Raw genomic sequence first — 15,669 nt, forward strand, 5'->3', positions numbered from 1 at the left:
GGGCCCTCCCCGGGTGCGACCCAGTGGCCCAGCTCCCACACACGCAGCAACACAACCCATAACTGATGCAGGAGCTTCTCAGTATTGGCCTGAGAAGAGTCAGACTTTATGGATATCAGTGGCCGAGACCATTTCAAATCCAGGTTGTCAGAGGAAGCTCGTGTGTGCATACGTCTCGGTTCTGACAGCACCTGAACTCCAGTGGTCACTGCACCACAGCTCCACTTATAAACTAGGAGTTTCACCCACCTGTGTCGGGGGCCGTTGCAGGGCTTCAGCTCTGCACGGCCCACCCCGCATACTTTAAAGGGAAGAGGACGAAGGGAAGCCACCTTGTGTCACAGAAAGTGGTCTGTTTTGTCCCTGCCAGGTGGTCCCTGCTCAGTGCAGGGATATCGCTTGGACAGTGACCTACACCAGTGGCTCAGCCCCAACACAGGGACACATATGTTTCTCTATTCAACTGAAATAAACATTTTACCAAAAAATATCCCACAACATGCAACTCACTCAGATATTTTCTATTCCCTCCTCTTCTACTCTGTGCTGTTTGTGACTCATTACGCCAACATCACAGCGTCCAATAGGCTCAGCCTGCCAGAGCACACTGCCCGTTTCACCGACACAGGGCCTTCGCACACGGGACCACACCAAGAGTCAGCTCACAAGCCGCTGAAGGGACAGCTGCCTCCTACTCACTGCTTTGGGCTGCGCATGATGTGCACAGAAGAGGCTGATGATCCCAGTCCCACAGCCGACATCCAGAATCACTTTATCTTTCAGGGATTCTTTATTCTGCAGGATAACATTGTGGTATTTAGTTGTTCGTGGCTGGTCTGCCAACATTTCCAAGTGAAGTTTCTAGAGGAAATACACATTCGGAATCACTGCTTACAATCTGAGCTATCCTGAGCTCTGGTTTAAGAAGGAAGATCAGAGACTGAGCTAACCCTCTTGACCCCACCACCCCATGCCTAAAAATATGAGCAACATAGAGAAAACAAAAGACAAAAAAAAATCAAAGGACACAAATACGCCACTAGACAAAAATAAAACAGTGAAGGAATGAGATGGAAGTTTCCAGAATCCTTCAGTTCACTGTGGTGCTGCCTAGAGATTCTCCCTTCACCTCCCCAAGAGCCAGGAGAGCAGAGAAGCAGGGGTGGATCACTGAGGAGATGGTGCAGACATTACCCTCCTGACCACTGTTCCCACATGAGACAGGAGGAACCACCAAATTCCCCATCAGATACAACTTGGCCAACTATCCATCTAGAGAGACCGTGGACAAGCCACCAGCAGAGATGCTAGAGGAGCACACAGGGCCCCACCCAAAACTGTAGCTCTGGAGGGAGGTAACAACCTCGCTGACCCTCAGAGGGTGAGTTCGAGGCCCCCAGTCATGTCCAGAGGGAGGAAAACACATGAAACCCAAGATAACACAAGACATCACAGGAATCACACTAATCCTCAGGGAAACAGAGAAAGCCTCCTCCAGATGGTTCGTGAAGCCACAGGTGGCAGTCAGAGCCCAGAGCGGCTGCACCCACAGCACCATCCCTCACACCTCACCTCTTAGATCTCAAGCTGCAGAAAACCCGCATGGCTGAGGGGGGGACAGTCAAGCTACCCAGACCATGTCAGCACAAACAGGAAGTCTGGACAGTGCCTGCATGAGCCCATCGTGGCTCCTCATAAAGACACTGAAGACTGAAACACAAAGGGTTGGAGGGTCAGAGTAGATGGAGTCAAGACCCAGCCATCCTGCCTGCAGTGATCCACCTTAACAGAAAGTCAGAACTAGCATGCAAAGGTGCACCATGCTGATGCCAGGAGAAGGAAGTTAGATGGTGGCATTTTCATCACACAAAATATATTTCAGATCAAAGAATATTCCCAGCAACGAAGAGTCAGGTCATAGTAACACAGGAATCACTTTAGCAACAGGACCTAATAATTCTAAACACTTTTGTATCTAATAACAAAGCTTCAAAATACACTAAGTAAAAACCAATAGAAATGCAACAAGAAATAGACAAATTCACAATTATGATCAATATCCTTCTCTCGGTAGCTGAGAGAGAAGTAGAAGGAAAATCAGTAAGGGCACAGACTCAAACAATACTATCAACCAACTTAATCTGATATTTATAGAACACTTCACCCAACCACTTACAAAACTAATACATAAAAACATCTAGGGATAGATTTAACAAGAAAGGCAAAGCACCCAATATGATCAAAACTGAAAGAAAGAAAGAAAGAAAGAAAGAAAGAAAGAAAGAAAGAAAGAAAGAAGAAAGAAAAAATAAAATAAACCTTAAAACTCTGAGAGACATAAAACAATGCTCAAGAAATGGGGAAAGTGAGTGTGATGTGATGAACATGTCACTTCTCCCTAAATTAATGTAAACTTTCCATGCAATACCAATTAAAACGCCAGCCAGTTTGGCCTGGGGAAGGGTGTACAACAAATGCTAATAAAATTAGCTTCAAACACTAGAGACCAGCCTAGCCATGAAAGCACTAAAAAACAGGAGGACTGCTAGAGACCTAGCCTCCCAGATGTTTAAAAGCTACAATAATGAAAAGCATCTGGAGCTGCAGAAGAAATAAACAGATCAATGAAACAGAACAGAGATTACACAAATAGAATTTAGAAATGTAACGTATGATAAACGTGCATTTCATATCATCAGGAAAAGGAGGATTATCCAATAACTGATGCTGGAACAGCTGAATATTTGTGGGGAAATTAAGTTGTAATTTTACCTTATTCTTTACAACTAGTAAGTTCCAGATTGATTTAAATATTTCATTGTTAAATGGGGTCACAAAAGTCTAAAAGAAAGTATGGATATTTATAATCTTGGAGTGAAGGTCTTCAAAGTAGGACACAAAATCCAGAAGCCACAAAGAAAAAGGACAAATCAGACCATAAAACTTAGAGTTCCATGGGAAAAGATGAGAGGCAAGTGGTGAGTGTAAGTCCAGGCTAACCAGCTTATTCAACAGAGAAACTGACACAAATAAAAAGAAAAATGAGCAAATTATATGAAAGTTTACCTAAAAAAAATGGAGAAATAGAAAAGGCCAACAAAATATAAAAGGTGACCAATCCGACTTTAAAAAAAAGAAACTGGGGGCCCCGGAGTGGCTCAGTCAGTTGAGCAGCTGACTTCGGCTCAGGTCATGATCTAGAGGTTACATTTGGACCCACATGGGGCTTTTCACTGACACTGTGGAGCCTGCTTCAGATTCTGTCTTCCTCTCTGTCCCTCCCCTACTCCCTCTCTCTTTCTCTCTCTCAAAAATAACCATTAAAAAAAAAATAAAAATAACAGGGCACCTAAATGGCTCAGTTGGTTAAGCGACCAACTCTTGGTTTCGGCTCAGGTCATGGTCTGTTTCGTGAGTTCGAGCCCCATGTCTGGCTCTACATTGGCAGTGCAGAGCCTGTTTGGAATATTCTCTCTCTCTCCCTCTTCCTCTCTCTCTCTCTTCCCCCCTCTCTCTCTCTCTCTCTCTCTCCCTTGCTCTCTGCCCCTCACCCACTCAGCTGTCTCTGCCTTTCTCAAAACAAATAAATAAACTTTAAGGATAAATTAAATTAAATTAAATTAAATTAACAAACAGAAACCAGAATCAAGAGATAACATATTTCCCTTTTAGGATTAGAAATCTGTTTTCACTGTGGCAATTGTGGTTGTGATATAAGCTTCCACATACTATTGGTAGGTGTATAATCAGCCAATCTTTCTGGAGGGCAAATTGGAAAGATCCACCAAAGCAAAAAACACCATACATACACCCTACAAATTTACCCAATAGAAATCTAGCAAACAGTAAACAAGATTTATGTAAAAGGAAGTCCATTACAGCATGGCTTATCATAATGAAAAGTCATTAAGTAAACCACCAATACGGCTCTTTTAAAATCAACAAAATACTCTTTCTTGATAATTTGAAAGCTCTCATCATGTACATACACAGGTGGTTTTCATTTATTGTAACATTTTTGTCAAATATAACACACCTAACCAAAAAAGTGTATTAAAAACTGCCTTACAGTCTGTCAAATATAGTTTTCCAGCAAACACTTGTGCAGCCAATACCAGAATACTGCCAGCCCCCCCAACCTTTCCACCCCAGCCTGGCTGATACGAAAATGAGGGCGGAAAACCTCCCTGAAAAGGAGAGGGAAGCTCTGAAGGGTGCGGCTCCTGCGCTACCACTCCAGCAGTCTGAAGGAAGAAGCCTACTTTACTACCCAGCACCAGAACGATTTTCTCCTGGCCTGAGCAGCAGCCCAGCCAATGAGAAACTGCCAAACTTAGCCAAGGAGAAGCAGCCGCCATCCTCCAATGGGCTTTCATTTCAAGCAGCCCCGCCCACCCCTTCTCCCTACTGATTGGTTCTCCAGACTTGCCTGTGCTTCCCTACAGCCTGCCTGCCCTGGATTGCGGTTCCCCTGCTATTCGTGAATAAACCGGCTTCGCTGGTATAATAACGATTTTATTTTCAAAGCTGACACCATCACAGGCCCCCCCCCCCCTCTTAACAGTAACCACCATCCTGATTCTCAGGGGAACCAGGTCCCTGATCTCCTTTAGAGTCTCACCACTTACATTCATAAACGATACCTTTTAACACTTTCTAATTTTATATAATTGAATCAAAAGTTCTTTGATGTCTTGCTTCTTTCACTCAACATTAGGTCTACAATGTTTATTCTGCAGGCATCTGTTTTCATCTAGCTTTAAAATATAAACAGGAGCTGTCTGGACTATAGGATTATGGGTCTTTATCCAAATTGGGAAAACACACACACACACACACACACACACACAAACTAGTCAGTTATTCATAAAGGTATTATTGTTGACTTGTGTAACTTTTTTGTATTTTATTTTTAAAGTAAAATGTATTACTCTTTTTTAAATGCTGAGAAAAATTCATAATCCCATTGGTCAGATAATCTCTCTAAACAACCATGGGCCAATCCAGCCTACCACCTGTTTTTGTATGGCCTGCAAGCCAAGAATGATTTTTAATGGTTTTTAAAAATCAAAAGAATATGCCATATTCGCTTATGGTTTTATGACTGCTTCTGCACTACAATGGCAGAGCTGAGTAACCATATGGTCTACTAGCCAGAGAAAAAGTCTGCAAACCCTGCTCTAAACCATGAGAAGCAGCAGTCCAGGTGAAGCTAACTTTAAACTAGAGAAGAAACCAGCACCTGGCCAACTGAACAGGGATCTGGAATGCAATACCAGCACCTGGCCAACTGAACAGGGATCTGGAATGCAATACGAGCACCTGGCCAACTGAACAGGGATCTGGAATGCAATACCAGGGTTCCATAGCTGCCGAAGTACTCTTCATCCTGCCACGTGTCTTCAGGATCACACTCCTCCAAATGCTTCCCAAGGTGGTTTGCAGGTATGTACCCGCAGCAGCCTGCGCGCTCGCCCCACCACCAATCAGCAGTTGTCTGTCTCAGGACAAGAATTTTTTCCCCTCTCAAAAAGCTGAGCTGGAAAAAAACATACACAGAAGTCAAAATTCAAGAAAAACCTGAAAGTGGTATTTCAATTGTGGCTCAGTCATAAATCCCCCATAACTGGGGCCCAAATCACAGCTATTTCAAAAAGGACCCAACAGGTAATTATACCAACTCACAATTTGTGAAAATGATACCAAGGTTTAGAGATTTTTATGGAACATCTACATGAAAGAAAAGCACATGGTATTTTTTAAAGGCAAGATGAAACATTTTCAAATGGCTTAGGACAGAATTTCTGAACAGCCGCTTCACAGTAATTCAGCTATGTGGTAGGTGATTCATTTACTGGGTTACAAAGTAGGAAAAGCTACATTCAAGTGAGTATCTTTATCTTATAGCCTTATTTTTCATTAACTAGAATAGGTTCTAAACCAAGGTTTCCAAACAGAAATTGGAGCAGGTGCTTCCCCCGATTCCTTACCAGGTATCTTTCACCTAAGGCTTGGGACTGGAACTTGTTAGGGTAGGAAGAGAAGGGTCACTCACAGGTCTCACTGGGCTCTAAACGTCTGAATACTCTTTACTTAACTTTGGTATGACTTCTTCAAATATCACATCTACTTCTGTCATTTAGCATACTGAATCAAAAAAAAAAACACGGACCGAGGCCCATGGCCACTGCACGTGAGCAAGTGCGTCAGGTTACCTGCGTCTGGTCAGTGGCAGAATAGTCTGCAATGGCCACAAACTCTTCTGGGTGCGCACTCTCCTGGAGATGCTCCTGGCCACCACATTCCATGAGACCCTCTCCCTCCTGCTCAAAGCAAAGGAAAGAACAGGAGATGACTATGGTGCTTCTCTTTCTGTCCATCCTAATAACTTGTAGCCTTTTGGTTATTTCATTTGGGTTCAAATGAAGATTCGTGTGACCAGATTTAATCATACGAGTTGAGTCATCTTCAGTAGCAGGATCAAGGGATCTCACCTTCGCTCTACCTTCATGTCTCTAGTACAAAATTATTAATACATCCTAAAGAGAACATCAAAGAAAGAAATAAGAGGCACTTTTAGCATCTACCTGGTAACTGACCCTGAACATCATCCTCAAAGTAGTGACCAGCCCTAAGAGAAAGACGACCTGTTCCTGGGCATCACGCTCTGGGGGCCTTGTCAGACCCGAGGGCAGAACTGCAGAATTGGGCAGGCCTCAGGAAGGTGCTAGGGACCGGCACAACCCTCGCAGCCTCACTCAGACTGCACTGCTGCTGTCACACGCTGCTCAGGACCCAGAAGGGGAGCCCTAGAGTGCACCTGCCCAGTCTCCACTTTCCATCAGAACAGACTTGCCAGGAAGACACCCATTGGGGGTGGGAGAACCTCCAACCACACATTCCAGTTCAATGAAGCAACCCTGTCCCCATATATACATTTTAAACAAATTTTCCTAAACATAAATGTAATTCACATTCTTTGGAAAATGTGTGAAAGCACAAGTGTACCCAGAGGAAAATTACAACCATCTGTAATCTTGCTCACTGGTCAGGGATAATGATTAACATACTAACATTTATATTCTTTCCAGCTTTTTTTTTTAAGTGTACATATAATATGTGCATATAGGGTATTTATGGAGATCATATAATTCTGCCTTGTGACAAGTTTCCCACTCATTAAATTGTGAGAATTTGGGGCGCCTGGGTGGCACAGTCAGTTGAGCGTCCAACTTAGGCTCAGGTCATGATCTCGTGGTTCTTGAGTTTGAGCTCCGCGTCAGGCTCTGTGCTGACAGCTCAGAGCCTGGAACCTGCTTCGGATTCTGTGTGTGTGTCTCTCTCTGCCCCTCCCCTGCTCATGCTCTGTCTCTGTCCCAAAAATAAATAAACATTAAAAAAATTTTTTTAATTGTATTTTCCTCATTAAATTACTTCTAAATACATTTCTAATATCTGATAGTATTCCATTCTATGAATAATCTTAATTTATTTATCTAATCTCATTATGTATTCTTAAACTGTTTTCAGTTTTTACGCTACAAATTATGTAAGACAAACTTTTTTTTTAAATTTTTTTTAACACTTACTTATTATTGACAGAGAAAGACAGAGCATGAGCATGGGAGGGGCAGAGAGAAGAGACACAGACTCCGAAGCAGGTTGCAGGCTCTGAGCTGTCAGCACAGAGCCCGACGTGGGGCTCGAACTCATGGACCGTGAGATCATGACCTGAGCCAAAACCAAGAGTCAGATGCCCACCCAGGTGCCCCACTTTTATAACTTCTGATATCACCACCAAATACCCTCCAGAAAGGTAGCTCCTCAGACCTACATAAGACTAAAAGAGGGGCACCGGGGTGGCTCAGTCAGCTAAGCATACAACTCTTGATAGCGGCTCAGGTCATGATCTCACAGTCGTGGGTTCAAGCCCCGTGCTGGGCTCTGCACCAACAGCATGGAGCCTGCTTGGGATTCGCTCTCTCTCCACCCTGCCCCTCGCTCCCCCTCCCCCGCTCATTCTCGCTCTCTAGTCTCTGAATAATCATAAAAGAAAACAGTGAATGGTTTTCCCACACCCTTATCAACAGTGGACACGCATCATCACTCAACTCTGCCAGTTTGATGTGGAGACACTGTCTTTGTTAGTTCCGTTTGCCTTTATTTTTTTAATAATTTTACAATTTATTATTTTATCTTATTTTATTTTAATTTTATTTTTTGACAGAAAGCAGGGGAGAGGGGCAAAGGGAGGGAAAGAGAATCTTAAGTAGGCTCCACGCTCAGTGCAGGGCCCAAGCTGGAGATCAATCCCATGACCCTGGGATCATGACCTGAGCCGAAATCAAGAGTCAGACGTTGAACTGACTGAGCCACCCAGGGGCTCCGGTTCCATCTGCCTTTAATTTTTAGTGAGGTCAAACATGTTTTTCAAGTACTTTTTGGTCATCTTTTTTGTTAGTTGCCTATCTGTATCCTTTGCACATTTTCTTACTACAGTAATCTGATTCATTTTACACAGTATAATTTCCTTTTTAGCTTGCTCCCCTTCCCCTGCCCCTGTTCCACCTACATCATCAGCTTCTCACCGCCCTCCCTAACCTTTACCAGTCACCTGGCACATCCTCCCACACTTTCTCCATGTTCGTGTCACACACGCATCCATGCACACATACACCCACACACATGCGGTTTTTCTTCTGACATAGTTGTTTGTGAAGAATGTCACAAACCCTTTTATTAATTTTGGGTTTTTCTTACTCACATTATAACTTGCAAAAAAAACTCCCCAATTCTTAGAACTCTAATTTATAATTTCCAATGACTATATAATACTCCACAAAAGGAATTCTTCCTGATTCTTCAGTCACCCTTGATTGATGGACTCTCTCTTGGTGTCCAACTTTCTACCACCATAAACAACGTGGCCACAAACATCTCTACACATTTACCCTTATGTAATGATATCTTCCTTCTGTGGGATAGATTATCAGGGCTGAAAAATATGCATGGTTTTCATTCACACGTTTGCCAGATTCTTTCCATCAAAGGTGCAGCACTTCACGCCTCACGGCAATGCAGCGAGTGCTCTCTGCTTGAATACTCACCAGCAACCGGCATTATCACAGTCTTTAATTTTTTCCAGAGTTTTAGATATAAAGACACCAGAAAAGTAAATATGTAGGGAAACAAGACTATTTCTTATCCTTTATAAGAAAGACTTAAACAGTATACGGAAACAATAATTCATTATGGGGCTTATGACATATAAAGAAGTAAAGTATGTTACAACAATAGTACAAATAGCACAAAAATGGGGACTGGTAAAGGCAAGTAATTTGGGGGAATCTTGCATCATGAAGTGGTCGGAAAAAAAAAAAAGACTGAGATAGGTTAAAGATGCATATCACAATTTCTTGGGTAACCACTAACATATCAGTAAAAGATACACATGAAAAGCCAATAGAGGAGATAATGTGGAATTGCAAACAATATTTTATTAATCTAAAAGGAGGCAAGAATGGAGAAAGGTACAAAGAATATGCAAAGAAGAAATAGAAGAACAGCAAGATGTTAGACTTAACCATACCAGTCATTATGTTAAATGTTAACAGACTAAATACTCCAATTTAAGAGCAGAAGTTACCCAACAAGGGGGAAAAATGACATACCTATAGGCTCTTTACAAGAGAAACATTTTAAATATATGGACTTAGATTTAAAATAGATTCAAAATATTGGTGTATGTGTACCACGCAAGCTGGTACAGCTGTATTAACATAAGACAAAATAGACACAGGGCAAGAAATATTAATAGGTAAAAAGAAAGACTTCATAAAAATCCATCAATCTAGAAAGTAAAATCTACCCTAAATCCATGCACCAAGTAACAGATTCAAAATATATGAAGCAAAAAGTGATAGACTCAAAAGGAAATTAAAAAAAAAAGACAAATCCACAATCAAAAAGGACATTTTTGAAGCTCATCTCTCTCAGTAACTGACACAACAAACGGGCAAAAAGTCAGAAAGGACACAAAAGACTTAAACAACGCTAATAACCCATTTGACCTTAATGACATTTATAGAAAACCAACAACCACAGCAAACATGCTCTTTGCACATGCATGTGGAACATTCACCAAAACAGCCCATCTGACTAGGTCACAAAGCAGGCCTGAATAAACTTCCAAACGCTGAAACTTTAAATAGTATCTTTTCTGAACAACATAATCAAGCCAAAATTAAATAACAAAAAGATAAGCAAAAATTCCTAAATGTCTGAAAATAGACAACGCATGTCTGAATAGCCCAGAAATTTTCTAATTTCCACTATAACATATTAGAAAGTATTTTAACTGATCAACAATGAAAATATGATGTATATAAGTGTGTGAGGTACAGCAAACTGACGGTCAGAGGTAAAGTTACACCTTTAAAAACATATATTAGAGAAGGAAGGTTTTTTTTGTGTGTGTGTTTTTTTTTTTAACATTTATTTATTTTTTGAGAGACAGAGACAGAGCATGAGCGGGGAGGGGACAGAGAGAGAGGGAGTCACAGATTCCAAAGCAGGCTCCAGGCTCTGAGCTGTCAGCACAGAGCCAGACGCGGGGCTCGAACTCACAGACTGTGAGATCATGACCTGAGCCCAAGTAGGACTCTTAACCGACTGAGCCAGCCAGGCGCCCCTTAAAGAGAAGGAAGGTTTAAATCAGTGATCCAAACTTCCATCACAAGATGCTATAAAAATAGAAAATGAAACCCAAAGTATAAAAGAGATAAAGAGAAAAGAGAAAAGAGAAAACCAATGAGATAGAAAACAGATGAACACAGAGAAATTCAACAAAGACAAAACTGGTTCTTTGAAAAGATGAAAGTGATAAAACCCCTTAAAGGTGATCAGGGGAAGGAAAGATAAAACACAACTTTTGAATAGCAGGCATCTCTTCTGTAATGAAGAGCGCTATTAACCGGATGAACACAAACGGTACAGAAATACTTCCATGACAGATGCCCAAGTAATTAAGAACTAAATAACAAGATATCATTTCTAACTCATCAGACTGAGCAAACTTTCAAAGTCTGATGCTCTCAAGTGTTACCAAGCACTATATGGGTTCCTGGCAGACCCGTAAACTGGAGAACAACTGATCACTATCTAGTAAAACTGAAAATATGCAATCCCTTCCACCCTGCAATGTCATTACTAAGTATACACCAGAGAGCACGTATGCACAAGGAGATGTGTAGGATATTTACTGCAGCACTGCTGGAAATAGACAAAAACTGGAAACATCAAGTGTCCACAAAAGGGAAATAAATAAAATGTGGTATACATCTACTGTATAACAGTAAGACTGCAACTGACCTGCATACATCAAGGGCAAATCCCCCAAAAGTAACATTAGTGGAGGGGCGCCTGGGTGGCTCAGCTGGTCAAGCATCTGACTTCAGCTCAGGTCACGATCTCTCAGTTCATGTTCTGACAGCTCAGAGCTGGAGCCTGCTTCAGATTCTGTGTCTCCCTCTCTCTCTGTCCCTCCCCTGCTAGCGTGCACACTCTCTCTCTCTCTCTCTCTCTCAAAAATAAATGTTAAAAAAATTTTTTTTCAGTAACATTAGTGGAAAAAGCAAGCAGCAGATGACACAGAATATGAAGCCACTTAAGTAAAATCTAAAAAGCACACACAAAGAGTATCATATGTTGGTCAAAGATGCCTATACTAGGTATAAAAACGTAAAAAAATGGTGCAGAAGCACAAAGATCAATTTATAATTCACAGTAGTATTTGCCTGTGGAAACAGAGGAAGAAGAATGGGGCTGGGGCACAAACTTTATGTATGGTTTCCTTCAAAATATATACATATATGTATATATATTTACATTCTAAAGCAAATACGACAAAATGTTAACAAGTTTTCACTTTTGTGTGGCATGTACAAATAATGTTTGCAATATTATTCTATAAAGTTCCGACATTTTAAAAATTTCTCAAAAGAATAGGACATCCATGGAATTAAAAAGTTTTATGATTAAGAAAGATTAATGACACAACTATGAATCAAATCTATATATGAAAACCCAAATGAAATTAGAACAACCATTAGAAGGCTAGAAAAAAAAGAAATGTTAAAATTGGACATCACAGATATAAAAATGTTTGATTTTTTAAAAAAGATTATTTGAGTATTCATTTGGTTTTTAATTTGATATAATCAACATTCCTTGAAATGTAGGGTAATCTTCTTTTTACTAATAAGTTGAATGAAACTAGATGTGTTACAGGCAGAAAAAAAAGTATGAATATATAAATCACTTCTAATGTGTCTAACCTGCTTGTAAGACATTATGCCTAGGACCTTATTAAACAACTAAAACAATGTGCTTGCTTCACCAGCACAGGTACCAAAGGTAGGTTTCCTGGGAGGTGTTTATGATGCCCAATTCAGAATGCCATCTATAATTTCCTCTATTTAAGCATCCCATGGTTGGTGGCTAAGCTCTGCTCTCTGCAATGTTCATAGTTTTTAAATACAGGTTCTTACATACCAGACCTGAAATTACCTGCAATTCACTTCTGGGGCAGTCATCTGACGTTGCCATGGTTCTCTTAGGATCTGCCGCATAGCTGCCGCTTTTAATGTTTCATTTTCCCCTCCATTTCTACTTTTGAAAAGAGAGACAATGAGAAAATACTTTGTTACCCTGCATAAGAATTAAGTTTGCTTCACTTCTACGGTCCATGATAAAGATCCTATGCCAAAAGGAAGTAAAACTGGTTTTTAAAAAATGAAACAGAAATCAAATTTATAAATGAAATTCTTCATGAAAACAATAGAAAGCATTTGAAATTTATGAACTTCTGTGTGTTTTCTTCACTAGTCTACAAAGATGCTGATCTTATTTATTGAATGAATACTGTTAGTTTCTGTTAGATTACTGAATTGATTTAAAACAACAAATTAATGCCAAATCTTTTCTTGGAACCCTGATAGCCTTCACTCCAATTAAAATTCCTTACTGTGAAAATCAAGGAAACCTCATTTGAAATGTAGTCTGGAGACCAGCAGGGGGAGCTCTCACACCCTACCACTCCTTATAGACCAGACAGGAAAAAGTTCACTTTCCTACCACAGCAAGGGTCTCCTACCCAGGCAGCAGCCCAGCCAATGAGAAACAGCCAAACAGCCTTAGCCCAGCCAATCAGGAAGGGTGACCACCCACACTCACTTTCCTCCAATGGACTTTCCTTCAAAGCAGCTCCTCCCAACTTCCTCCTTTTTTTCTTTTCTTTCTTTTTTTTAATAGAGAAGGTGAGCAGAGGAGGAGGGGAGGTGCAGGGAGAGAGGGAGATAAAGAGAATCTTAAGCAGGCTCTACGCTCAGCCCTGAGCCCCATGATGGGGTCCTGGGGCTTGATGTCACAACCTTGTGATCATGACCTGAGCCCAAATCAAGGGTGAAATGCTCAACAGAATGAGCCACCCAGGTGCCCCACCTCTTTTTTCTCTATATAAAGTAACCTTCCTCTCCTACACTAGTCCATTTGCCAGTAGTTTCCCCATAGTTTGCAGGTCTGAAATTGTAATTCCTCTGTCATTTCCAAATAAACCCACTTTTCTGGTAAAATAACTGGTTGTTTTATTTTCAAGGTCAACAGCACCTGGGGCTTTCAAGTGTTTCCACTAACAGGAACCAAAAAGTCTACATCTTCCAGAGGCTTTCCCTTCTCATTCTCAGTTCTCATTTTTCCCCGTGACCGTATAATCCATACTATACTCCAACATGAATGTGTTTTTTCTTACATAACAATTCTTTGTTTAAAATGCATGCTTCACTTATTCATGACTTAATACTTATTTTTGTGGGATCTATAATTACAATGTGAAAATTAACAGAACAGAGTCGTTTAGAATGGAGTCAGAGGAGGCCAGCAATGAGTGCTACCTGCAGACCCACCAGAAAGAGCAGATCCCGCAGTGGATACTACTACACTCTTCTAGCAGCAGAAACGATTTCCTCCTCCCCCCAGCAACAGTACAACCAATGAGAGACTATCACAACCCAACCAATCAGAAGCCACTACACTTTCAACTCTCAGCCATAGACTGCTTATGCTGGATTGTAATTATCTGCCATTCTTAAATAAACCCAATTTTGCTGGCAAAATACCTAGCAGGGTTTTGTTGTTTTTGTTTTAGGGTTAACAACAAACACTAATATATATACATTGTATTTTCACTGGAAAACACTGGCACTGGGGCCAGGGCGGGATGGAGCCTGGACAGGGCTGGTTTGCTGGAAGGGGCTGGGGAGGGTGAGGCTGGATCCGGTTGATGGGGCAGGGCCAGGTGGGCTGACCAGCCTGCGGCGGGGGGGGGGGGTGGGGGTGGGGGGTGCGGCGGCGGGTAGACGACCCAGGATCAGGGACTAGTGGCCAAAGGCAATAGGGGATGGGAGGAGAAAGAATGAGGGGGATATGAAGGGAAACACAGGGCTTAGATGCAGGAGTACTACCAGGGGTAAGGAGGAAAGGGAGGGGGCTCACAGAAGATGAGGGCTCGCGCAGACGAAAGTGAGGTGGGCACCTCTCCGAGAAGGCGTGGCTGGGGAAAGCGGCACCGCGCTGTTGGGCGTGGTGGGGGGGGGGGGAGGAACCAGGGTGGTGGGCGTGGCCGGGAAGGGGCGTGGCCCTGCAGTCGCCGAGCTTGCAGTCAGCGGCCAGAGCTCCTAGCACATAAGAGGGAGGTTCGGGGGTCTTCAAGGGGATAGAGGCCTCGGTCGGCCTACTGACGCACACGCCCGGCGAAGACCCTCACTTGGCACGTCCTACCTCAGTTCGGTCCAGCCGCCTGAGCTGCCCACAAGAAACCTACCTCAGCCGCCTTTCTCCGCTGAGTTCTGCGTCCACACCGCCGGTGCGGAGGGGCAGACAGCGCTTACCAGGAGCCCGAGCCACCGCCCTCGGCCCGCGCAAGCGCAGTACGCGCAGGCCGGCAGCGGACAGAACCCCTCCCTAGGCCCCGCTCCCTACGCCTGCGCAGTCCGCACTCGTCCCTAAGTCCGGGTAATGGAGCCACCGTCTTCGGCCCCACGCAGGCGCAGTCGCTCAGGCCCGTCTAGGAGAAGGACCAGTTCTGGGCCAAGCGCGTCGCGCAGGCGCACTTCACGAGTCCCGTCTCCCGCAGTGGCGCGCACGGGGAACACGGAGCCCCCTTCTGTGCCCGCTGAGCCTCCTGTAGGGGCGGGGTCAGCGGTGGGGTTGCAGCCGGTTGTGGGTCCCCAGCCTGGTTGAGGCGGTGGGTGGCGGAGACCCGAACCGTACGCGAGTTGGGGATGTGGAGCGGTGGCTGCCGGACCCGAGTTAGTGGAGGGGGGACAGTGGAGGCCTCACCCAGTGTTGGGAGCGAGGCAGCAGGGGCCGCTGCCGGACTTTGGTTAGGAGGAGGGGCAGCGGGGGCTGCGGATGGACCCGGGTTAGGGGGTGGGGCTGGAGGGGCCGGGACCGTACCCGGGTTAGGGGGTGGGGCAGCCTGGGCCAGGGCCGGACCCGGGTTTAGGGGGTGGGGTAGCGGGGGCTGTTGGTGGACCCGGATTAGGGGGTGGGGCAGCGGGAACTGGGACCGTACCCGGGTTAGGGCGTGGGGCGGCGGGGGCTGCGGATGGA

The 15,669-nt window shown here is 43.6% G+C and overlaps 1 protein-coding gene across 2 annotated transcripts in view; it reads right to left on the reverse strand.

Annotated features, from left to right (window-relative positions):
• Positions 1-15,071, reverse strand: part of PRMT2 (protein arginine methyltransferase 2) — a 36,919-nt gene extending 21,848 nt beyond the window's left edge. The window contains exons 1-5 of one of the 2 annotated variants that reach the window (XM_042999069.1): positions 14,879-15,071; positions 12,568-12,666; positions 6,216-6,323; positions 5,357-5,539; positions 700-795 (exon numbers count right to left, since the gene is read on the reverse strand). In XM_042999069.1, the coding sequence (XP_042855003.1) occupies positions 700-795; positions 5,357-5,539; positions 6,216-6,323; positions 12,568-12,606 (426 nt within the window). In that variant the 5' untranslated portion in view covers positions 12,607-12,666; positions 14,879-15,071. Of the gene's footprint in view, positions 1-699; positions 862-5,356; positions 5,540-6,215; positions 6,324-12,567; positions 12,667-14,878 lie in introns of both variants that reach the window. The other variant, XM_042999068.1, reaches the window with a different exon arrangement.
• Positions 15,072-15,669: the final 598 nt, after the last annotated feature.

This window comes from Panthera tigris, chromosome C2 (assembly GCF_018350195.1).
Source record: "Panthera tigris isolate Pti1 chromosome C2, P.tigris_Pti1_mat1.1, whole genome shotgun sequence".
Taxonomy (NCBI): Eukaryota; Metazoa; Chordata; class Mammalia; order Carnivora; family Felidae; genus Panthera; species Panthera tigris.